The sequence below is a fragment of the Camelus bactrianus genome, chromosome 12 (genome assembly GCF_048773025.1).
Source record: "Camelus bactrianus isolate YW-2024 breed Bactrian camel chromosome 12, ASM4877302v1, whole genome shotgun sequence".
Lineage (NCBI taxonomy): Eukaryota > Metazoa > Chordata > Mammalia > Artiodactyla > Camelidae > Camelus > Camelus bactrianus.
The window spans coordinates 67,015,486-67,038,618 of NC_133550.1; the positions used below are offsets into that span (position 1 = coordinate 67,015,486).

Sequence of the window (23,133 nt, forward strand, 5' to 3'; positions counted from 1 at the left end):
TTTAGGGGGCCGTCTTCTCCTGTGTGCAGTGGGCTGTCGGGGTGGGGGGGCCGTCTTCTCCTGTGTGCAGTGCGCTGATCGGGGTGGGGGGGCCGTCTTCTGTGTGCAGTGGGCTGTCGGGGTGGGGGGCCATCTTCTCCTGTGTGCAGTGGGCTGTCGGGGTGGGGGGCCATCTTCTCCTGTGTGCAGTGCGCTGTCGGGGTGGGGGGCCATCTTCTCCTGTGTGCAGTGGGCTGTCGGGGTGGGGGGGCAGTCTTCTCCTGTGTGCAGTGGGCTGTCGGGGTGGGGGGCCGTCTTCTCCTGTGTGCAGTGGGCTGCTGGGCTTGGAGGCGTGTAGGTGTGACGGTGCCTATCGCTGCTGCTCTCGCAGCGTTTTCCTCCCCGAGCCCTCCAGCGTCTCCTCTCTCACCATCAGAGTATATGCGGGTGTAATCTCTTTCGCTGTTAATGCTCTGTGGTCACCGTACCTGCTCCTTAAAGAACTTAGCTCTAGTTCAGTGTTAGCTCCGCGTTACTTCTCCTGTCTTAGTCTTGGGTACTTAGTGCTACATAGGTTATCCTGTCATCACCCCGGCCTTTTGTTTCTGTGCTCCAGGCCTTGTGAACTCCAGCTGCACTCCCTCCACAGCCCGGCCCTCCAGTCCCCCTCTGGCTGCCTGTCTTCTTGTGTCTCTGGGTCCCCTACTCCAGCGAGTCTCCAGCCCTGCCAGGACCTGCAGGTGCTGCTCCTGCTCCTTCCTGCCTCTTCACTGCCCGCTTGTTCCTCACGTTCACGTTTCCATTCTGAAATCCAGTGCAGACCCAGGGATGCGTAATGAAGCATCTCCTTGCGTGTATCCTGAGTCCCTGGCCTCTTCTCTCAACTTCGCTGTTCTTTCCTGGTAAAGCTCCCGCTCCAGTCAAAGCCGCCTTGCTGTTCCCTTTGTGTCTGCGCCCAAGTGCCTGGGCAAGGCTGGAGAGGACCTCACAGCCGTGCCGGCTGGGCTTCCGTGAGCCGACGATCACTAGCCGTGGGCAGGCGTGTCATCCTGCCTGGCCATCCTCCTGTTCCCTAGTCCGTAATTCCCCGCTTCCCTAGTCACCTCTTCTGTGCCTTTTGCTCTCCCTGAGTCTCCATTGCCTCTCCCTCATCCTCGTTCTCAGCTTCCTATTTTTCTGAGAAAAATAGGGGCAACCAGGAGATAATTTCCAGGAACTCCCCTCACCCTCGCTGCCCACCTCCCTTTGTCTGCCTCCGCAATTTCCCTTCTGTTACGGGGGATGAAGTGTCTCGCTCCGAATGCCAGCCCCCCTCAGGTCTGCACTAAATTCCACTCCCTTTTGCACACATTCCTATTGGGTTATTCTCATCTGTTTGTGGATCTGCTGTAATTAGCTCCATCCTAGGAAAAATCTCTCCCCCATCCCCTTGGGTGGTGGTTTTTTTTTTCCTGCTCCCATTTATAATAAAACTTCTCTAAGAGGTTTTTATATTCACTACTACAGTTTTTTGTTTATCTTGAGGCCATTCCACGCTGTGAAATCCATTGGTCTTCACCTTAAACCCTTCTCTTACGCGACCTCTCAGCTGTGTGGGATGTAGTCCGTCGCTTCTCTCTTGAAACGCTTTCTTCGTCTGGCTTGTAGGACACCAGCCCTTCTGACCCTCCTGCCTTCCCGGCTGTTCTCTCTCCCCAGGTCCCAGAGCTCGGGCCTCGGGCCGCTTCCCCCGCCCTGTGTGTCCTCCCCTGGTGGCTGCGCTCAGTCCTGTGGCTTCGCTCCTTACGTTGTGGTGACGTTTTTCTTCAGCTGGACTTTTCTCCTTGTCCCCAGACTTGTGTGTTCACCTGCCTGCTCCACATTTCCGCTTGTATTTCTAAGAGGCACCTCCAGTTTAACAAATCTCGGACTGAGCTCCTGACTCCCCTGTCTTCCACATGTCTTTGCAGCAGTCTTCTCCGTTTCCGCAAATGGCAGATGCGTCTGCTCCTTTGTTGCTCAGCCATCCTTGACCCCCTGTCCGATAACCCTCAAAACGACTGGTCATCAGATCTTATTGGCTCCTCTTGAGAATATATTCAGGATCTGACCTCTGCTCACTGTGTCTGCTGTGGCCACTCTTCCTCTGTGGTCCTGGTGTCTTTTCTTCCCCCTGCTATGATCAGCCTTTTACAGAATAGCCAGAGGGATGCTTTAAAAATGAAAGTCAGATGATGTCAGTCCCCTGCTCAGAAGCCTTCCTGCGTCACAGCAGGATGGAAGCCGAAGTCCTTTCAGGGGCCGGGAGCCTGTGCCCTTTGGCTCTCTAGTACCTCATCGGGCTGCTTCCACAAGCCCCTGTGACATGCGGGGGGCCTCCCCCTGCCCTCCATCCAGGCTCTTCTCCCAGGAAGCTGTGTAGCTTGCTTCGTCACCAGCTTCAGTTCTATGCTCAAATATCACTTTTTAAATAAGGTTTTTGAGAAGGTTCCTTTTTTTTTTTTAATGGAGCTACTGGGGATTGAATCCAGGACATGCTAAACATGTCCTCTACCACTGAGCTATCCCCTCCCCACTTAATAAAGTCCTTAAGAAGTTCTTATGTACAGAATCTTTCTCTACCTAAGAATGTAAAGGCATTCTCCTTGTATTTTCTCCCAGAGCTTTGTAGTTTTGCCTAACATGTATTCCTAAATCCATCTGGGGCTACTTTTTTAGTAGGATTACAAGTAAGGCGCCAGTCCAGTTTTTCCCTGTACAATTGGCAGGTGTTCCAGCGCCCCTCCGGAACAGGCCAGCCAACAGGCCAGCCTTCCCCCAGGACCTTCAGTTCCGGCGCCGCTGTTCGGGTTTCCCTGTGTGTGCAGCTCTCCTCCGGACACTGTCCACTTCTGTGCATTTCGCCTTCTTGTAGCTTCCTTTACTTGATATAATGCATTTGAGATTCTGTCTCTGTCCTAATGAGAGATAGATTCTGTCTGTGGTGAGGACACTGGGAAGGAGGGAAGCATGCGATTTTGGGGGTGGGTGGGGAGAGGACTTATGTACTTGGAACCCTTTAAAGCCAGGGTCACCAAACTATGATCCATGGGCCAAATCTGAGCCACCAGATTTGGTGGCTTTTTATTTTTTAATGGCTTTTGAGTTAAGAATGATTTTTACATTTTAAATGGTGAGGGAAAATAAATAAAATTTCATGACACGAAAATTACATGCTCTTTAAATTCGGTGTCTGTGAAAAGAGTGTCCCCAGGACACAGGTTGGCGGGTGGGTTGCGGTGTCGTCTGCGGCAGCAGCGGTGACACGTCAGCGGTGAGCAGCTTACCCCCGGCCTTCACAGGAGAGGCTTCCCAGCCCTGCAGGATGGATCAGTCTTCGCTGCCAGGGACAGCTCCAGAGTCCTGCATGTGACAGGTGAAGGGAAAAGAGCATCAAGAGGAGAGTTTTGAGGGCTGCAAAGATAAATTTCAAACTTTTGCCCTAGACTGTTTCTCGTAGGAGATAGAAATGTTTTTATTTTCTGTTTTCATTCAATCTAACCCAGTCAACTCAGTAAGCAGGTTTATGGCTTTAAATAACAACCAATGATTGTTATTTTAATCTCTGAACCTGTGTGTGTTTTAATAGTTTTTTCTCAGTGACAGGGGTTAAACTACTCTAGGCCACATATGGCAATTTTTAATTAAATCTAAGGTATTAGAATAAATCTTTTAACAAGTATGGAAGTCTTAGTTGTAGCGTTCCAGTGACGAGCAGCTAGTTTCCTTGTCAAGCAGGGGTCCCGCCTGGTGTGTTAACTGTAAGACACATATACAGGTAGTTCGTTAGACCCATCTAACCTGCTGCATATAATCACCGGCAGTTTTCTTTAATTTTACTCAAACAGGATCAAACCTACAGATCTGTTCCAACTTGAAGGAAATGAAATTCTACCTTTTGTGTAACTCAAAGGCTCTTGTTTTGTTCTGTAATGTAACATTGCATTTATGTGTTGTCTGCAGGGTATGCATTCCTCCCTAAAAGGGATGTCTAGCGGTTGAATTTTAATTGTCCTTGTAAGTACCTTCTACCTCTGTGAATGAAGTAGCTAAGCTTTTTAAAGTCTTTGTGAATGTTTTGTGTTAGTTTGGTTAAAGCAGCAATGACAGCAGTTTTTATTATTAATAACATTTGTAATATGTGAACGATTGACTGATCTTCACTGGCTGTTTCACTGTCGTTAATCATTACACACATTTAGCTGTGCTGTCTTGACAGTGAACATAGAATTCGCAGAGAGTACGTTAGGACTGCTTTGGATCTGTAATGCCAAACAGCTTTCTGTCAAGGCTCTAGAGAAGGTGAAGAAGTCTAGAAGAGAAGTACGTGCTTTCATAGGGGTTACTGTTAATGAAAAGCTTATTTTTGGTCTTCATCTGATGGAAGTTGTTAATGTATCATATTGTATTAAAATATGGTGAATAAAATCTGTAGCTGTTCATTATATGGCTCTGGAGGAAAGAGGTCCCCCACTTTTTATAGAGGGATACAGACATCTAAGAAAGTCTCCGCTTTCAAGAAATTTGAAATATAATTAATTGGGTTACAACTCCTCTCCCCGCCTCCCCCTTTAAGCTTACCCATTATGTCATTTTATGGGGAAGGAGAAGGTAGATGTTTCTTAAATACCAATCATAGGATATCTCCATCTTAAAATGTGGCCATTTTTTCAAGTTTCTGAGTCCAGGAGGTATGGATTTCTTACTGGGAGTGGACAGATTGCGCCGGTGCCTCAGTGTTTTCCAGCCGCTGCTGTGAAGTGCGCGGATTTCACTGCCCACGCCAGGCCTGGGCCTGGCTCAGAGCACTGCTCAGTTAGTGTCTGGGTGACGGAACGAGTCAGGGAGGCAGTGAGATGCCACTCTGAATATGCCGATATTCTCATCACTGTTTAAACTTGAGTTGAACAAATACAATTAGTGAATGCCAGTCTGGGCCCTAGAGATACGGAAGAAAATAAAATCTCTCTTTTTTTTTGGATCTATAGTCCGGCTGGGGCGACAGACCTGACAAGTGTTATTCCATTCTTATGGACTGAGTCCCAGAGGAGCACAGAGGTGGGAGGTGGTCCCCCGAGGACTCTGAGGACCAGGGAGTTTGACCAGGGCTGGGAGTTTTCGAAAGGCTGGGTTCTTCCAGGCAACGAGTTGGGTGGGGGCGGTGTGAAAGGGCTGTCTGGTGGAGGCCATAGGTTTGAACAGACGCAGGACTGCAAGTGCTCGGTGGTTTCAGGAACCCATGGGTGTGTGGCCCGGGGACAACAAATGGCAGTGATCACAGTCCCAGGTTAGAGGGTGGGGGTGGAGCGCAGTGGTGGAGGGTGTGCTTAGCATGCTTGAGGTCCTGGGTTCAATCGCTGGTACCGCCATTTAAAAAAAATCCTCATTTATTTTCTCTTTATACCACAAATATAAATTACCACGTGCTCTATAAACGCTGCCTTGATTACTCTTCAGTAGCTGTTAGAGGTTACTTGTATTTCAGGAATCTTTGGATTGGCTTTAGTTCAGTTAACCATTTTTCTTTTGGCTAAAAGTGTAATAGAGGAGAAAAGCATGGTGTGTGTGTGACAGATTAACACGTAACATTGGGGGTTATTCACAGGACAGTTCATGAACTTACTGATCGTTCTATGGTTGGAATATCAGTTACCCAGTTTTCCTAAGAATAGTGGTTTTTAAAAATTTTGTGTCGTCTACCATAATTTGACTTCAGACTTTTGATGTGCAAGGTACCAGTTTTGATGTTAAGATTTCAAAGAGTGACATCAGAGAAGACCGTGTACAGGAAGAAGGCGGCGCCCACGTGAGAGGTAGCTTGCAGAAGAAAGCACGTTGGCGTCCTTACCCCAGGAGTGAACACGCATTCTTAGTCATCCTGGTAGGAACATGCGGCTGCGCTGTAGGTTGCGGAAGCTGTGCAGCTCTGCTTTTGTCTGACTGTAAGATTAGGGAGTAAATGCCACCACACTTGGTGCCGGTGGGGCACGTGGCGGTAATTGGGTTTTCTCCTTGTTGGAGAAATCATGATCACTCTTGGCGTTCTTCAGAATTGTTTTACCTCTTGGGTTTTTTCTTAGCATATTAAGGTCTGCACTGTACTTAGTGCTGTTGGAGCCCAGAGCAGGCGTCCTCAGCATTTGCCTCCGTGACACACTGATTTTTTTTTTTTAATTAAAAGTACTTAAGAAAGAGCTAACACAAGAGGGTCGCTCTGACCCGTCCCTCTGCCTCCCTGAAAACAGGCGGTACATCTCCCTGCGAGAGGTGTGTTCCCTGCACCTGGAGATGGAGGACACCCTGATGCCCAGAGGTGAATTCGGGGCTGAGAAGCCCAGACGCACAAACTTTGTTACTTCTTTAATTTACTGCCCCACGTCCGAACTCTGGCCAGAGGCTTCACTACTAAGCACCCAAAGCCTGAGTTTCTTTGTTCTGCCAGTTCCTCACAAGTTTATTGTTTCTTTGTCTAAAAAGTATAAAAGCTGCCTGCTTTGGTCCACTTTTTAGGCCGCATTTCTATGAAACCTCCGGGCACGTGAATTACCTTTCTCTTCCTCCTGTTAATCTGTCCCGGGTCAGTTTTATTGTTAGTCCAGTCACAAGAACTCAGGAGGGGAGGCGACACTTCCTACTGCCCGGCCGTACTCCCTAAAGCTGCCTTGAAAGTGCTTGTGAGTATTCTTTTTATGGCATGTGGTCACTGAGAGCGGCTGTCGCGCCACGTTGCTTTGTACAGTCACTGAGGCAGGATTGACGCTGTGCCCTTGAGCTGTCACATTTTTATCTGGTCACTCAGTCACTGAGATTCTGAATCAAAGCTTCACGCTCCACATTTAGGGGGGTGATGGGGGGACAAATTATTTTATGCACGATTTCCCAGTTTCTAATTGATTAACTTATACGCTGCCTCTTTCCAGAAACATATTTGAAGTACCTTAAAAAATAAATACCATTAAATAAAATAAAGATAAGGGAGGAAGATGGAGACAAGGGAACAGCCAGATAGGAAAAATAAGATTAGTGCTCAGAGCCACGCCGAGGATTGCAGTGTTAAAGGTGGGTCAGAGATTCGACTCCAGGCTTCTTAGAGACGAAGACCGAGAGCAGAACACGGTGACTGATGTGACTTGCAGCATCCACCCCTAAGATAAAAGGACAGCACTCGGAGCCCGAGCACGTGTGGTCCTGAAGCCCAGGGGGGAGGTGTCCCCACCGCCTGAGCAAGCCCAGCAGCCTGGGGCGGTTCTGTGTGGAGGCACAGCTCCCTGATTGTCTGGCTCAGCCCAGGGGTGACACGGCAGTGCTGTGACTCCACAGTGAGAGCAGAACCGAGAAGTCGTGCGGTCAGAACTCATCTGTGAGGATCTCTTCGGTTGTCTAACGCAGCAGTTTTCCTTCTGTCATTAAAACAGCTTGTTTCTTCAGGGGGTTCATGGAATGAGGAAATTGGCTTGCATTTAGGTGCCATGTCGCACCCAAAAATTCTCATCTTCATTGCTGTGGGCTGAGAGCCAGCGCAGGCGATGTCCCTGGCACGAGAGGCCTGTGGGAACGGAGGTGCCCCGGGGGACAGCCATGGGGGGAAAGCCAGCAGGACAGCACGGTTCCTTGTACCCCCAGGGCCATGCTCTCGGGGGAGAGCTCACTCTGGCTGTCTCTGTGTCTCTGTTTCTGTCTGTCTCCTCCCCACCCCACCCCCACCTATGTGGTTGAACATATGTAAGCTCAGAGCACATGTCGCTGGCTTCGCAGCATCTAAGATTGGATCGTGTATCTGCCCCCTGGGCAGTCCTTTGTGAATATTGTTCCTCGTAATTTTAGGCACCTAGTGGGTGACAGAGGACATGGTTATAGTCCCTGTCTAGAGCATGAAGTGCAGATGTTTGGTTTTGATTAAGGGCAGATCCAGAAACAGTCACCTTCAATGGGGATTTGGGTCGCTGCAGGGAGCGGGAGCACTGAAGCCACTGAGTTGGAGTCGCGGCTCTGCCAGTGATTAGCTGAGTGATGTGGGCAAGTTACTTAAACTCTGCTCTGCCTGTTACCCTGTCTTTAAAATGGAGATGGCAGTATTGGCGTCCTAAGGTTGAAGCGAAGGTTAAATGGGGTAATACAGGGGAAGGTCGGTAAGAACAGGGCCTTGGCTAAGCGCCTGGTCTTGGGGCTCCTCCGTGTCGTAAATTAAGGAGCCGGAACAGGTAGGCCTAGTCCGCGTCCCCACAGAGTTAGGTACCAGCAGTGTTCTGAGAAGGACATTTGGAAATCAGAGTCTTTTTTTCTGGTCTGTAACAATTTTATCTTTTTTCCCCCAGAGAAACAGCGCCCAGGACCATCTTCCAGAGAGTCCTGGATATCCTGAAGAAGTCTTCTCAGGCCGTCGAGCTGGCCTGCAGGGACCCGTCCCAGGTGGACCATCTGGCCTCCAGCCTGCAGTTAATCACGGAGTGCTTCCGGTGTCTCCGCAACGCGTGCATAGAGTGTTCCGTGAACCAGAACTCCATCAGGTACCGTTCCCCGTGGCTGCGCGTTACCTGCGGTTGCACTTCTTCGTGGACGGCACGCCAGTCGTGTCGCGTTTACGTGTTTATCTGTCAGAAGTGGTTTTGGCATCACAGTCGCCCGCTGTGCTGAGGAGGCTATCTTTGTGTCCCCGGGAGCAGTGCTCCACGGGGCTTGGCCTTGGAGACTCTGAGATGAGGCCAGGATGGGACGGCGTGTGTGCCCTTAGGGTTATCTCGGCTCCTTGCTTTTATTTATAGTGTTTTGAGGTATTTGGTTTTCTACGTAGCACAATGATTTGAACTTGATTTTGATTCTTTGGTCCCAGATTCTGCCTGCCTGAATACACAGGCAGTTCGGGACCTCACTTTTCTTACTTGTAAATGTTTTAAGTAGTTTTAGTATTTTAACTAATTGCTCCTGTGTTTACTTTGAACAAGGAGCGTGCTTTGTGAATTTCTAAGACGGCCTACTTAAGATTTCCTTAAGATTGTATGGCATTCCCAGCCCCGCTTCCACCCACTTTGTAACGTACGCTGAGTGCAGTCACACGGTGAGCGGGGGGACCGCCCTGCGCGGCTCCTGCCCTGTGACGTGCTGCACTGCCCTCCCAGAACTGAGCTCCTTGCCCCTTCGATTGTATGGAATCTACTTTTTATTAAAATTTTTTACTTGAGACAAAGTCAGAAGCCACAAAGCATGCTCACTTTTCTTTCCTGGACTTGCGTGTAGACAGAGCCTCCAGGCCTCCCTGTCACTGCTGTGATGGGTGAAGCCGGGCTGGTCCAGAAGCCAGTGAGGGGCTCCCTGCGCTGCCCAGACGGTCTTATACCTGAGGCTGGGGTGTGATTAATGAGATGTTTTAGATCAAAGGAGAGGGAACAAACGCTCGGATTGTTTAATTTCAGGACTGAACTGAACATGGCATCCGTTTGCAGATAAATGGATGAAACAATAATGATCTTGGTAATAATAGTTAACTTTTAAAAAGCGTAAGTATTTGTATGCTGGAGGCAGCAGGCCAGAGGCTAGTTTCCTCTGTCCCTGTCCAGGCAGGGAGGCCCTCTGGTTGATGGCAGAGGGAGGGAGAGCCTTAGAACAGGGACTTTGCGGGCTGGCAAACTCGTCTTTGTGCTTCCCCAGCCTCGTGGGCGGGAAGCCAGCTTCGAAGGGCCTGCCCTCAGCGCCAGGGCTTTGTTCCAAGACCTTGACTGGCAGTATCTTGTTTAATCCTTAGAACAAACCCAAGAAATAGTATGCTACTATTCTGCCATTTTTACAAAAGAAAAAAATGTGACCCAGGCTGAGGAACTTGTCCGAGAGTCTCTCACTTAGTAAGTCGCAGAGTTCAGGACGGTTCTCCGTGACTCCGGACTATCTGACTCTAAAACTTGGCCCAGAAGCAGCTGTCATAACTACCTCGAGAAACATGGACGCTGTTGTCTGTGATGGTGCCGTCCCTTAAATAGCCAGGGCCTTAGCCTTCACGAGTACCAGTGAGTTTTAAGAGCTACCGCTTAATGTAAAATACCTAAAGGTGTCTGTGTACATTGTATGCTCAGTAAAAGCTAGGTGTTTCCATCGTCGCCTCCAGAATGATACTATAACACAAGTTTATGTTACTATTTCTTTCTTTGAAAACAATTAATTTGTATTTCTTGAGCCTGTCAAGACTCAGATCTCAATCAGTATGTGTTTTTCTGATGTTTTAAGTTATTAAAGAGTTAATCAAAAGGTTTGATGCTGTTAAGGCCTAGATCTTTTTACATCTTTTGTCTGAACATTGCACTTTGTGTGGAGTGGGATTATGTTTTGCCAAGGATGTATGGAATACGGGGCGTAACAGCAAAGCAAACAACCTGAGTCACAGGAAATTCAGGAAGTACTCAGAGAGAACTGTTGAAAGCAGTTAGCTCTGCGTGTAAACATAACCCCTGTTGCCAGGGTCGCTGTCCTGTTACTGCAGAGAGCCCAGTAAATGGTTGAGGCTTTGTGATCTATGTCAGAACGTCTCAGCCCTCCCACTGTCCTGCGGAAGCAGCCTTACCTCGTACGTGAACAAATGCACGTGCTGTGTTCCAATAAAGCCTCACTTGTGAACACTGAAACTTGAATTTCATGAAATTTTCATGTCGTGGAGTTACACCCCGCTCCTCCCACATCTGGCCCACAGACACAGGCAGAGGCCCAGTTGCCTGGTAACCATCTGTGTCTACGTAGAGGCAGGAGCAGGAGGAGGCAGGGAGGCGCCGGGAGGCAGGCGCTGAGCCTCCTTTCCCACCAGTCTTGTGCTTGGATGACGGGAGAGGTGCAGCAGCTCTCTGCCCACCTGGCCTCAGGGAAAGGGGAGAGGGTCCTAGCCACTGCCTGCCCATCCCGGCCCTCTTCTTCGTCAGGCAGCAAGGTCTTGGCTTAATTGTGACTCACGCTGAGGCATGGTGAAGAAGGTAGGGAGCTCTATTAGCTTCCTTTGCTGCTGTAACAAGTTAACTGCAAATTCAGAAGCTTGAAGCAGCGGAAAGTTATTATCCGACAGTTGCGGAGGTCAGGAGTCCTAAATCAGTTCTGCTGACCTGAAGGCAAAGTGTCAGCAGGGCTGGTTCCTTCTGGAGTCTCTCGTAGAGAATCCATTCTCTTGTTTTTGTAACTTCCAGAGGCTGCCTGCGTTCCTTACTCCATGGCTCCACGCTCCCATCCTCAAAGCAGCACCGTAACATCTTCCCTCCTCTTTCTCATCCTGACCGTCTGGCGTCCCCGTGATGAGGACCGTAATGGTTACACGAGGCTCACCCAGGGAAGCCAGGGTCACCCTCCCGTCTTCACACCAGTGATTTAATCACAATAGAAAGTCTCTTGTGAGGTTTTTTTTCTTGACCAGTTCTTATTCTCCAAAACCAACTGTGTCCAACAGTTCAGTTCCATTCTGACACTACCTCGAGTTGTGGCGTCAGACTCCACAGCTTCACGACTCAGTCGCACAAGACTGCCCCACTTCAGACGCCAGCTGCAAACGGAGTACCTAGACCACATTTCTGCCCAGCTGACTACAGATTCAGGGGTTCCCATGACACCCCTCAGATCTGATAGTTCAGTAGAACTCACAGAAAGCAGGGAACACTGCACATACTCCTACTAGTTTACTATGGAGGGTGCGGCTCAGGGAGCGCCAGGGAGCAGCGTCGCGGAGGGTGGGTGGGGCTTCTCTGCCCTCTCCAGGTGCCTCTTCCTCTCAGCTCTTTGATGTGTTCATCAGCCCACTCACAAGCCCTCCAGACGCACTGTTTAGGACTTTTTTCATGGAAGTTCCATCACATAGGCACGATTGATTAAATCACTGGCCATTGGTGGTTGAACTTGATCTCCAGCCCTCTTCCCCTCCCTGGAAGTGGGAGGTTGGGGTTGAGAGTTGCAGCTGTCTAGCCATCTGATCATATGGCTGGTTCCCCTGGCAACCCGCCCCCATCCTGAAGCTGTCTGCAGGCCCAGCAAAGTTGCCTCCTTAGCATGAACTCAGGTACGGTTGAGAGGGGCTTGGTATGTATAACAGAAAGCACTCCTGTCACACAGGAACTTCGAAGGGTTTAGGAGCTCTGTGCCAGGCACTGGGGACAGAGATCCCATATGTAGTCCTTGTTGTGTCACATCTCTTTTGCCGTATAAGGTAACATTCACCGTGTCCAGAGTTCAGTATGTGGACATCTTCCGGGGACCTTTACTTTGCCTGGCACAGTCCACCCTTTGGCCTCTAAAGATCCACTTCTATCCTGTGTGCAAAATGCATTCATCTCATCCCAAAGTCCCCCAGATTCTTGACCCGTTACAGCATCAGCTCAAGTCCGAAATCTCACCTGAGTCTCATTATCTAAAAAGTCCCAAATCTTACCGTGGAAATTACATATGGGTGAGACTCTGGACATGATTCATCCAGGGCAGAAGTCCCTTTTTTCTTTAGACATGTGAAACTCGGCAAGTTGTCTGCTCCCAAAATACAGTGGTGGGACAGGCATAGGATAACAGTTTTAGACATTACTCTAAAAAAGGAGAAAATTGAGGGAAAAGAGGAGTCACTGGTCCCAAGCCATCTCAAAATCCAGCTGGGCAAACTCTGGTTTTGAGGCCTGGGAATAGCCCTCTGCGGCTCGAGGCTCTTGCCCGTGGCCCTGCCCCCAGAGTCAGCCTCCTTTTCCTTGAAGAGTAAGAGTAACAGTGTTTTCAACTGAGCAGTTCACCCTAATTCCTGCCTGCAGAATTTTGGGAGTTAACAGCCCTCTTTCATTTCGTCCTTTCTCTGTGCATTTCATCCAAGTTGGCCGAGTTTCTACTGGTGTAACATTCTCAAAACCCTTGTGGGTCTCACGTGTGTGTCACGGGGATTTATACACCATTAGGCAGTCTAAGGCCCGCCACAGAGCTCCCTGAGATCATAACCCCATCTCTACTCCTGGTTTCTGCGGAGATGACCGAGGGCAGTGATTCACACACCTGATCCCTTCAGAGAGACGTGTGACTGAACACTGACCTTTTGGTTCTGCCAGTGCATTAGCAAGAGGTCATCCAGCCACACCCTTGGCTTTCTCTTTAGAGCACATTTTCCTAACAGTGACCTTCTGGTTTTAGCATCTTTTGCAATCTGGGTAGATTGAGAGTTTCCCAAATCACACCTCGTTCCCTTTCAGTCTCCTTTATCTCTGCTCTCTTGCATTTTTATCATATGCAGCAAGAGGAAATCAGGCCACACCTTCAACGTGTTGCTTGGAAACCTGCTTGGCTAAGTATCCAAGTTCATGGTGTTGCGAAGCTTCTGCCACTTTCCTCCAGTTTCCAGTGGCATGTTCCTCATGTGCTTCTGCGATCTCACCAGCAGTGCCGTCAGTGTCCACACTTCTACCAACAGTTTCTTCAAGGCACATGGGCCTTTTCTGTCAGGTGCCTCAAAATTCTTCCAGCCTCTGCCCATTGTCAGATTCCAAAGCCGCTTCCGTGTATCTGTTTGTTACAGCAGCACACCATTTCTGCTACCCAACTTAGTTTTCTCTTGCTGCTGTGACAAATTACTGAAAACCTTAATAGTTTAAAACAGCACGGATTTATTATCTTACAGTTCCAGAGTTCAGAAGCCCGCAGTGGGTCAGCGTGGCTTTGGGGGAGGATCATTTTCCTGCCTTTTCCGGCTTCTAGAGGCCGCCTGCATCCTCGGCTCACGGCCTCCTTCCCTGGCCCCCTCGTATTCCTGTCCTAAGGACCCTGGTGATACATCGGGCCTCCCTAGTTACTCCAGGTCAGTCTTTGCCTCTCGAGATCCTAATTTACTCACGACTGTAAAGGTCTCCCTTGCCGTGTAAGGTGGCGCAGTCCCAGGTTTGGGGACTAAGGTGTGGCTCCCTGGGGGCTGTCACCCTGCATTACAGGAACTGTCAGCCGTGGTCTCTGCAGTCACTGGATCGTCACTGAAACGCAGGCTTAAGGAAAAGGATGCATCTGACTTGGTCTTTCTAACCTTATGCAGGAGCTTGGACACCGTTGGTGTCGCTGTTGACTTGATTCTCCTCTTCCGTGAGCTGCGCGTGGAACAGGAATCCCTGTTGACAGGTAAGTTGCAGTGTCGTTTCTGGATGGTTTGTATCTTTGAAAAGGGTTTAAATACCGGCACTTTGAGTATTACATCATTCATTAAAGCAAATGTTCTGTTTCATGATACAGAGAAACTTCATTAGTGATACTGAAGGGTTATCATGGAAGAAAGTTGTGGTAGCTTCCTTTCTTCCCCCTGTTGGGGGCTAAATTGTGTCGCCTCCCAATTCATACCTCGAAGCCCTGACCCCTCGTGTACTTCAGAACGTGACTGCATTTGGAGGCAGTGCCTTTCAAGAGACAATGAAGGTAAAATGAGGCTATATGGGTGGACCCTAGTCTGCTGTGACTGGCGGCCTTGTGAGCGGGGAGGCTGGGATACAGACAAGCGCAGAGGGAGGACCCTCGGAAGATACAGGGAGAAGACGGCCCCCTACAGACCGAGGAGAGAAGCCTCAGAAGAACCAAGCCTGCTGACACCTTGATCTCAGCCTCCCAGCTCCAAAACAGAGAACAGTTTTTGCTGTTGAAGCCACCCAGTCTGTGCCCCTGGGTCCTGGCGGCCCTCACAAAGCGGTAGTGCCTTTTACTGTGTAGGGCCGTGCGGGCCCTGCCCCAGTGCGGGGTGGGATCCCAGCGGGGACCAAAGCGGATGGAAATCTCTGTCCTCAGGGCGTTTACATTCCAGTGAGGCGAGCTTTATACTAAATATGTTAAACAGGTCAAATATGTAGCATGACAGAAAGGGAAGTTAGCTCTGACTGCTGCTAGCTGGCGGTGTGGGGTTAAGAGAAAAACCAGGCTTCTTAATTTGAAGACCAGGAAGCTTTTCCAGACTTTTTGGAATGTTTTTGGTTCTTAAACTACTAGCATCAACACTTCTTCTTTGGTTAGAGGTTATTATTATAATATTATGTTTAAAAAACATAAAATTTTATCTTATGATCTCTTTAGTCAAGGAATTGAAACACTTATGGGTAACCTAAGTCATTTAATAAGAACATCTTAATGTAAACATCCAGCATATAAAATGTACTAGATTAGAGGTTTAAAAAAATTTTTTTTTAGTAATAATTCAACAAAAACTTATTTTTCCCACAACCCACACTCCTGGGCTCGAATACTTACTTTAAATGAGAAATCTCCAGCTCTGTTTAAAGTATGATTTGACTTATAAATTGATTTATATACAATTCTTAATGCCTCTACTGACTGTAAAGCTCAGTATACTTAGTGTTACTGCGGGTGCTGGAGGTCAGTAGAGAAATGAAGGTGACGCAGTCTTCCCAGGCCTGGAAACTGAGGCACCCAGTGCAACAGGCTAGATTAGCTGCTAGAGGTGCTGCCTGGCTCGGTTTAACTCTCATTCTGTTCTGTGATTCCTTAGGGTTTCCATTCAGAACTCATTTGTTCAAATTCCTGCATCCTTCTGTTTGATTTAGAATTCTTCCTTTGGGACATTGTAATTTTTTTTGGAATTATTTTAGTCATTAAGAATTTGAACACAAAATGTTTGCTCTAATTTTTTTTGAACAGCAGTAATTTCTTGAGTATTCTCAGTTTGGTAGGGTGTAGGATTAGGTTGTATTTTAAAACATTACATATTTAAAAGTTTTTTTGTAGCTCCGTTTTGTGGCAGAACAGAAGCCTCAGTGCTCCAATTGGGGGATTAAAATACAGACTTCACTCTCTTGCACGGAAAGGGAGTTATTTTTGAAGTCTGACTGTGGTATGATAATTCTGAAAGAGAGATCAGAGTGTACTATCTTTTGTAATCGCTGAAAAATACTGACGTGCTGGGTAGCGGGTCACTGACAGAGCTGAAGGGCGGCGGCAGGGAGGAGTAGGTTTCGCTTGTGAAGATGTCGTCCTGAGGAAGCTGCCCGGAGGAAGCTCCGTACAAACGCCGACCAAGTGTCAGAGCGGAGCCAGCCCTCCCCACGCACCCCAACTCGCGCCGCCGAGTACCCTTCTCCTGAGGTTACCCCCTTCTCTCCGGCATCGTCACTTTGCCGTCTTTACTCCAGCATTTCGTCAGCATGTAACCTGCTCTCCTATTTTCCGTCTTAAAAATATCTTCCCTGGACTCCGTGTGCCCCTCAGTCCATTGTCCCTTTTCCCTCTCCCACCTCTGCTGCAAAAGATCGGGTACGTTGTGTTTACAGAATATGGTAAAGGATCGTTTCATCCTCCTTTCTCGGGATTAGATTTCTCTTCACGGAAGCAAACAGATGATCTCACGAGGAGGGTCGAGGAGCAGAGTTCTGAAGCTTTTTATGAACCCATTTGTCACTGATGGATAAATCAGTTATTTGGTTGATGGCTTGGCTGTTCATTGATATGCAGCCAGCCAGAGAGCGTAGCTCTCTATAATCCTGTGTTATGTTAGGTATGTTAAGAGTTGTTCACAGTTTAGGTAGTTGCAGTTGTAACTACCTCAGTTAGTTAATTAATGTATTTTTTATTGACATGAGATTTACATAACGTAAAATTAACCACTTTCAAGTGAACAACTGAGTAGCATCTAGCGCCTTCATGATACTGTACAGCCACCACCCCCGGAAACATTCTCATCGCCCCAAAAGGAAGCCCTGCGCCCGTTGGGCAATTGCTCCCCGCTTCCCCACTTCCCCGGGCCCCTGGCAGCCCCCGTCCTGCGTCCTGTTGCTGTGGGTTTGCCTGTTCTGGATTTCTCATATAAGTGGAATCATGGAATTAAGTGACCTTTTTTGTCTAGCTGCTTTCACTTAGCATAATGCGTTTCGAGGTTAACCACGTTGTAGCGCATATCAGTGCTTCGTTTCTTTTTATGGCTGAATGATATCTCATTGCATGCGTGTAGCTCGTTTTGTTTATCCGTTTGTTCGTTGATGGGCCTGTCTCTGGTTCCACACCATTTGGCTGCTTCAGACAGGGCCGCTGCGAACGTCGTGTACACGCGTGTAGCCGAGCACCTGTTTTCACTTCCTTTGGGTATATACCTAGGCGTGGAATTGCTGTGTCGATTTTATATTTAAATTTTTAAAGAGCCGCCAGACTTTTCCATGGCAGCTATTTTATGCTTTCACCAACAAGGCTGCAGTGTGAGGTTCCGGTTTCTCCTCGTCCTTGCTGACGTTTGGTTTCCTGTCTTTGGCTGATAGTCATCCTGGTGGGTGTTAAGCGGTGTCTCACTGTGGTTTTAATTTGCGCTTCCCTGCTGACTAATGACACTGAACACTCCCCGTGTTCCTTCCGGTCATTTGTAAGTCTTCTTTGGGGAAATGTCTACTCAGGTCCTTCCTTTGCCCAGGTTTTAATTGGGCTGTTAAATTTTGTTGTCAGGTTGTAAGAGTTACTTACATATTATGGATACGAGGAATTTTGTTGAATCTACAGGTCCATTTGGGGAGAACTGCCGTCTCTGTTACATTGCGCCTTCTGGTCCATGAATAAGGAACATCTCTCCATTTATTTAGGTCTTTTAAAATTTTTCAGTTATATCCGTTTCAAGTAGATGACCCATGTTTATTGACAGACTTGGAAGGATCTTGGTGGGCAAGAAGGACAATGGAAGTTAGGTGATAATTTCTCACTCTCTTCTTGAAAAAGGTAGCTAGTGATATTACTGAATTTGGAATTTGACAATGAAACTTCGATTTAACAATGAAACTTTAACAAATTTTATTGTATGTTAGTTCAGACCTAACCTAATACAAATCTTTCACAGAGTGTTCTAGCTCCTGACACAATGCCTGTGCTGTCTTTTGACTGTTTCTCTGTGAGAACCATGCTCTTCGTAGGTTTTTAGCAGGCTATCTGTGCCAATTTTTTGCTACCGCTCTTGAGGTAAAAACTATAATTACGTTGTCAAAATAATATTTAGAGTATTATTTTCAGAGAATAATTGCAGTGGTGTGACGAATATATTATGCTCATCAAATTTTATGTAAACACAAGCATGAGTTATTTTAATTGAGTTATTGGTGTTGTTTTTGGCCTTTGTTCTTTTCTAATCTGTAAAAATACTGCTGGGATCTTTGAGGGGCTTTGTAACATTTGCACTGTTTACATAAAGATCAGTTGATAAGCTGTTTGGTAAAAGTAAACTGTCATTTGTACTTGTCTGGAGTTTTCTTTTCTTATTTCTAGGACGTCTTTAAACCTTTTCTTTCCCAGAATTGTGTTCTGATTCAGAGGGCTAATTTTTAGTTGCCTGATGAATTGTTGGGTCAGTTGGCTTTCAGACCAGCTCATATTATTGGCTTCTTTTGTGTGTTAAATTTTACAAGGATTTGAGTGTTAGTATTGTAAAATATTCAGTAGGAATATAAATGTCTTTGTAAACTGTACTTAAGATTAAAAATGAAGGTATTATGTTTTATTATGAACACTTTCTATAATTTGTTGCAGAGTAATTTTTAAAAGCTCAAAAAGTGGCAAGAACAATAATCACTGTGTATGCAGGCTACATGGGTGAACACTGGCCTGTTTTTTTAGTCATTCTTCAGTATTTGTGTGTATGGGTATGAGTGTGTACTTGCAATTTTGTATCTTGCTTCTTTATTTTAGATTACAATGTTAACTTAATTTGGTGTTGAAGTTCTTGGTTCAGCATTTTCTTTGAATACTTTTTTCTCTCAGTGTTTTGCTTTTTGGCCAGTTTCACAGCTCCTCTCTGAGCGGCCGGTTGTTGAGTTACTGTGAGTAAGTGACCGGCACGGGCACATTACACACCTTGTCCTCTTAAACCCTTACGGCTGCTCTGCCTTGGAAGTGTTGCAGCCACAGCGACAGGCTTCGAAGGGAAGGCCTGGATTCCAGGAAAGGCTGAGGACAGAGGACCTGAGCTCTGTCCTCTCTCCTAGCAAAGCTGGGATCTAGGAGGTTGAAGGACTTTGAAAATCCTCTTGCCCTTAAAAATGTCTCCTGGGCACGGCCTGGTGGGGCTTCCTTTAATGGAGCAGAAGCTTTCATTTCGTCTCCGAGTCTCCTGTGCTCCTTCCGTGATGAGCCCCGATCCCTGTTCCTGGGGAAGGGCCCCCACTTGTTCTGCCAGTCCTGCTCCTGCCGCTGGCAGGCTTCGTGCCCCGGCCGAGCTACCTGACCTTCCGAGCTGTGATGCGCTCTGTGCAAGGGCGGATGTATTAACACCTGCCTTACGAGGTTGTCGTGGGGACTAGATGAGATGATACAGTTAGGACGTGGTGTCTCACGCCTGGTAAGCACTCAGCACATAGTTTATCACCACGTTACTGTTACCTCTCTGCCTGGTGACTCGATCTTGATGCTTCACTCATGCTGGTGTGTAGTTGCTCAGAAGTGTCCCCCTCTCTCTGCACTCAGCATCTCATCACAGGTCACCCTGTCTGTTTGGACCGCCGTGGCCCGATGGGGACCACTTTGGAAACAGCAGACGGTAGGGTGTGGGCACCGACCCCTCGGCATGGATGCCAGGCAGAGCTGGGTGTGGCCACGGTGGGTAGAGGCTTGGTACCCGCCTTCAGTTACAGGGTGTAACCTGAGGAGGGGCTGGGGCATTCGGGGCAGTGTCTGTGCACCACTAAGTACAGAAGTGTTTCAGGTACTTGACTTCCCAGCATCGCCATACCTGTGTGAACTGGCTGGCCGTGCAGTGCGCCGTGGTGGTCAGGTGCTCTGGCCCTGAAGTCACACAGTCGCATAGTTTTGACTGGGGCCTTACCAGCTGCGGACCTTGGGGGGTTTACTCAGTCACCCTGTGCCTCCATTTCCTCATCTGTAAAATGGGGATAATAGTATCTGCCTTACTGTGAAAATTAAGTAAGAATCTACGTGAGATGAGGCAGTTGGAGCAGTGCGCGTGGCACCAGCGACTGTGAATGTTCGATGTTGCCTGGTTCCGAGGCTGTCGTCGCTCAGCTTTGAGCTTAGCTTTCTTGCTCTGCGTTGTGTGGCTGGAGCCGGGAGTCCACGAACTCAGATCTCCTTTGCTTTCTGTTCGGTTCAGCCAATAAAGGCTGCAGGGTGCTCGTGGGGACCCGAGGGCAGGAGGAGGGAGAGGAGGGAAGAAGAGGGAGGGAGGAGGAGGGAAAGGAGGGAGGGAGGAGGAGGGAGAGAGCAGCTGGCTCCTGGCCCGCGTCTCCTCGGCCGGCTGCAGGTGGTTTACCGTCCAGCTTCCTTCCCACTCAGAACGCCTCCCGGAGTTCACGCAGGTACCGCTGTCGGCCAGCCCGGCCCCTTCCCGAGTCCCAGCTCTCGCAGGCCCTCCCCCAGGCCTCGGGGTGTGCGCGGTAGCCTGGGCGCCCCTTTCCACGGAGATCCGGGGTTCAGCTCTGCAGAAGTCCCCCGGCTGCCGGGTTCTCGGAACCTCACCGTCCTCCCTGCGCGCCTGCAGTCCTGAGGGCAGTGGGGGTGTGTGTCCTGGGGCCGTTATCTCTCTATCACCTCAGTGTTGTCTCTGGTTTAACTAATTCTATGTATTACATTTTCTTTGTTAGGAAAACAGTTTAGTTTCTGTGCGTCCGACCTGGGCCTGACTGACTGAGCTGTTACCCTTTTCTCAGGCTTGTGCTCGGTGCATCTTCTCCCGCTGCCCCTGGGCCCCTCCCTCCGCCTTCCTTCTCTCCATCTGCTGTGCCCACCAGGGTGCAACCAGGAGGCGGAAACCACACTAATTTGAATAGGGAAAATTTAAAATAAAGAATTACTAACTATAACAGAGGCTTGAAATAACAGGAGATTGACTACTAAGAAGCAAGGAGATGCCAAAGAACACAGGGATTGCAGACACAAGGGGCAGCCAGGTCCCCAGGGCTCAGACGAGTGTGTGGGGCATCGGCCCAAGGTCCAGGCCTGCTTGCAGAGGGCAGTGAAGACACTGAGGGGTGGTGCTGGAGGAACTTGCTGGAACTCCGCCCTCAGGGGGAAGTTGTCCAGGGAGGTTCCATGACCAGGAACTTGCTTCGAAGTGTCCTGAGGAAGCTCCTGGCTGCTGGACACGGCCGGTTGGTTCTGCTGTGCAGGAGCCCCTCCCTGGAGAAGCCACCCACTGCAGTGGACCAGTGCTGGGGGGACAGCACGCTGCAGGCAGGGGGAGGCCGGAGGGGCGCCCGGAGCCAGGCAGTGAGGGCCCTCTTCCTCCAGCGCCCCCGCCGCCGAGGCTGCACCTGCCAGCCCACAGAGCAGACGTCTGAAGGGCGCACCTTTCTGTCTGCAGGGCAGGCAGGGAAGCTGAGAGGCGGTCTGTGTAGCGAATTCGTGAATATAAAGAGCTTTAGAGAACCTTACGTTCCTAACGCGTTACATTCTCATAAACACTTAATTTTCTGAGTGTAACTTTTGCCAGTCTGGTGAGTGTGGTTTTTCTCATGGGGCTGCGTGCTCTTTCTTATATATATGTGTGTATAGACATGTATATTCTGTGGATTTGGACAATGTATAATGACATGTATCCATCATTATGGGATCACACAGAGTAGTTTGACTGCCCTAAAAACTCTCTGCCCCACCTCGTCACCACGCCTTCCCCCAGCCCCTGGCCACCAGTGATCTTTTGACTGACTCCATAGTTTTATGTCATAGGGTTGAAACCGTACAGTATATGACCTTTTCAGGTTGGCTTTTTATTTGCTAATATCTTGGCAGCTCATTTCTTTTTAGTGCTGAGTAATATTCCATCGTCTGGATGGACCACAGTTTATTTATCTATCCGTCTACTGAAGGACATCTTGGTTGCCTCTGAGTTTTGGCAATTATGAATAAGGCTGCTATAAATATTCCTGTGCTGGGCTTTGCTAACCCTAACCCTAGTTACTTTGGGTAAAATACCAAGGAGCGCCATTGCTGGATTGTATCCTAAGTGTATGTTTAGTTTGTAAGAAACCGCGGACTGTCTTCAGAGTGTCTGCGCTATTCTGCGTTCCCACCTGCACTGAGCGAGCACTCCTGTTGCTCCACATCCTCGCCTCGTCCCACATTTGTTGTCAGCGTTCTGGATCTTGTCCAATATTCTGCAGTTTTATTTGGTGAAATATTCGAAATATGGGGCGGGGTGGGAATTAGGTTTATTTATTTATTTATTTATTTTCAGAGGAGGTGCTGGGGATTGAACCCAGGACCTTATGTATGCTAAGCTTGCGCTCTACCACTTGAGCTAAATCCTCCTGTCTCTTGTTCAAATCTTTTCAGTATGTCGATAGTTTTGTCTGCTTGTTCTGTAATTTGCTGAAAAAGGTATATTATTATTGCCAAATTTAATTGTGGATTTTTCTCTTTCCCCAATACTTTTGTCAGTTTTTGTTTATATATTTTGAAGCCATATTATTAAGTGATTCCAATTTAAAATTGTATCTTTCTGGTGAATTAAGGCATTCTGAAGTGACATTTAAACAAATTTCCAATAATGCTTTTTGCCTTAAAGTTTATTATATCTTATTTTAAGTGGAGTTTGACCACCCTTTTAGGCTGGCATTTCCCTCCTTTATCTTTTTTACCGTTCTTTAACTTTCAGTACTTCTGTAGCCTTACATTTAATATGTTTTGTCTTGGAAGAGCAGATTGTTAGGTTTTAAAATATCCAGTCTTAGGGTAACTGTCTTTCAGTTGGAGCACATGTTCCAATGATATTTAATGTGATTACAGGTATATTTGTGTCTACTTTTACAGTCTTTTAAAGAAGTTAATTAATTTTGTATAGAGTACATTGTTTTGTAAGGCATTTTAATATTAACATCACGCCCAAAATTTAATTGTGGTGAGAGACTTTTTATGGTTAAAAGAAGCTAACAGAAACTTCCTGTTTAATAACATGGGACATTTCTTATTAAGATGTACTCATTTAGTGTGTTAAAAAGTTCTTTTAATCATACGTCTGTTTTGTTTTGTAAACCCTCAGCCTTTCGCTGCGGCCTACAGTTTCTAGGCAACGTTGCCTCGCGGAACGAGGATTCCCAGTCCATTGTTTGGATGCACGCTTTCCCAGAGCTCTTTTTGTGAGTATATTGATGAGAGCTTTTCTAACTTCTGAAAAGACTGTGGTCCTACCATTCCACTCGCATGAAGTTCCAAAACAGGAAGACTAACCTCTGGTAGTGGAATTCAGGA

The 23,133-nt window shown here is 47.9% G+C and overlaps 1 protein-coding gene across 1 annotated transcript in view; it reads left to right on the forward strand.

Moving 5' to 3' along the window:
• ATXN10 (ataxin 10) overlaps positions 1-23,133 on the forward strand; it is a 149,720-nt gene that overhangs the window by 12,239 nt on the left and 114,348 nt on the right. The window contains exons 2-4 of the mRNA XM_074375716.1: positions 8,313-8,504; positions 14,006-14,088; positions 22,925-23,021. Of these exons, the coding sequence (XP_074231817.1) occupies positions 8,313-8,504; positions 14,006-14,088; positions 22,925-23,021 (372 nt within the window). The remainder of the gene's footprint in view (positions 1-8,312; positions 8,505-14,005; positions 14,089-22,924; positions 23,022-23,133) is intronic.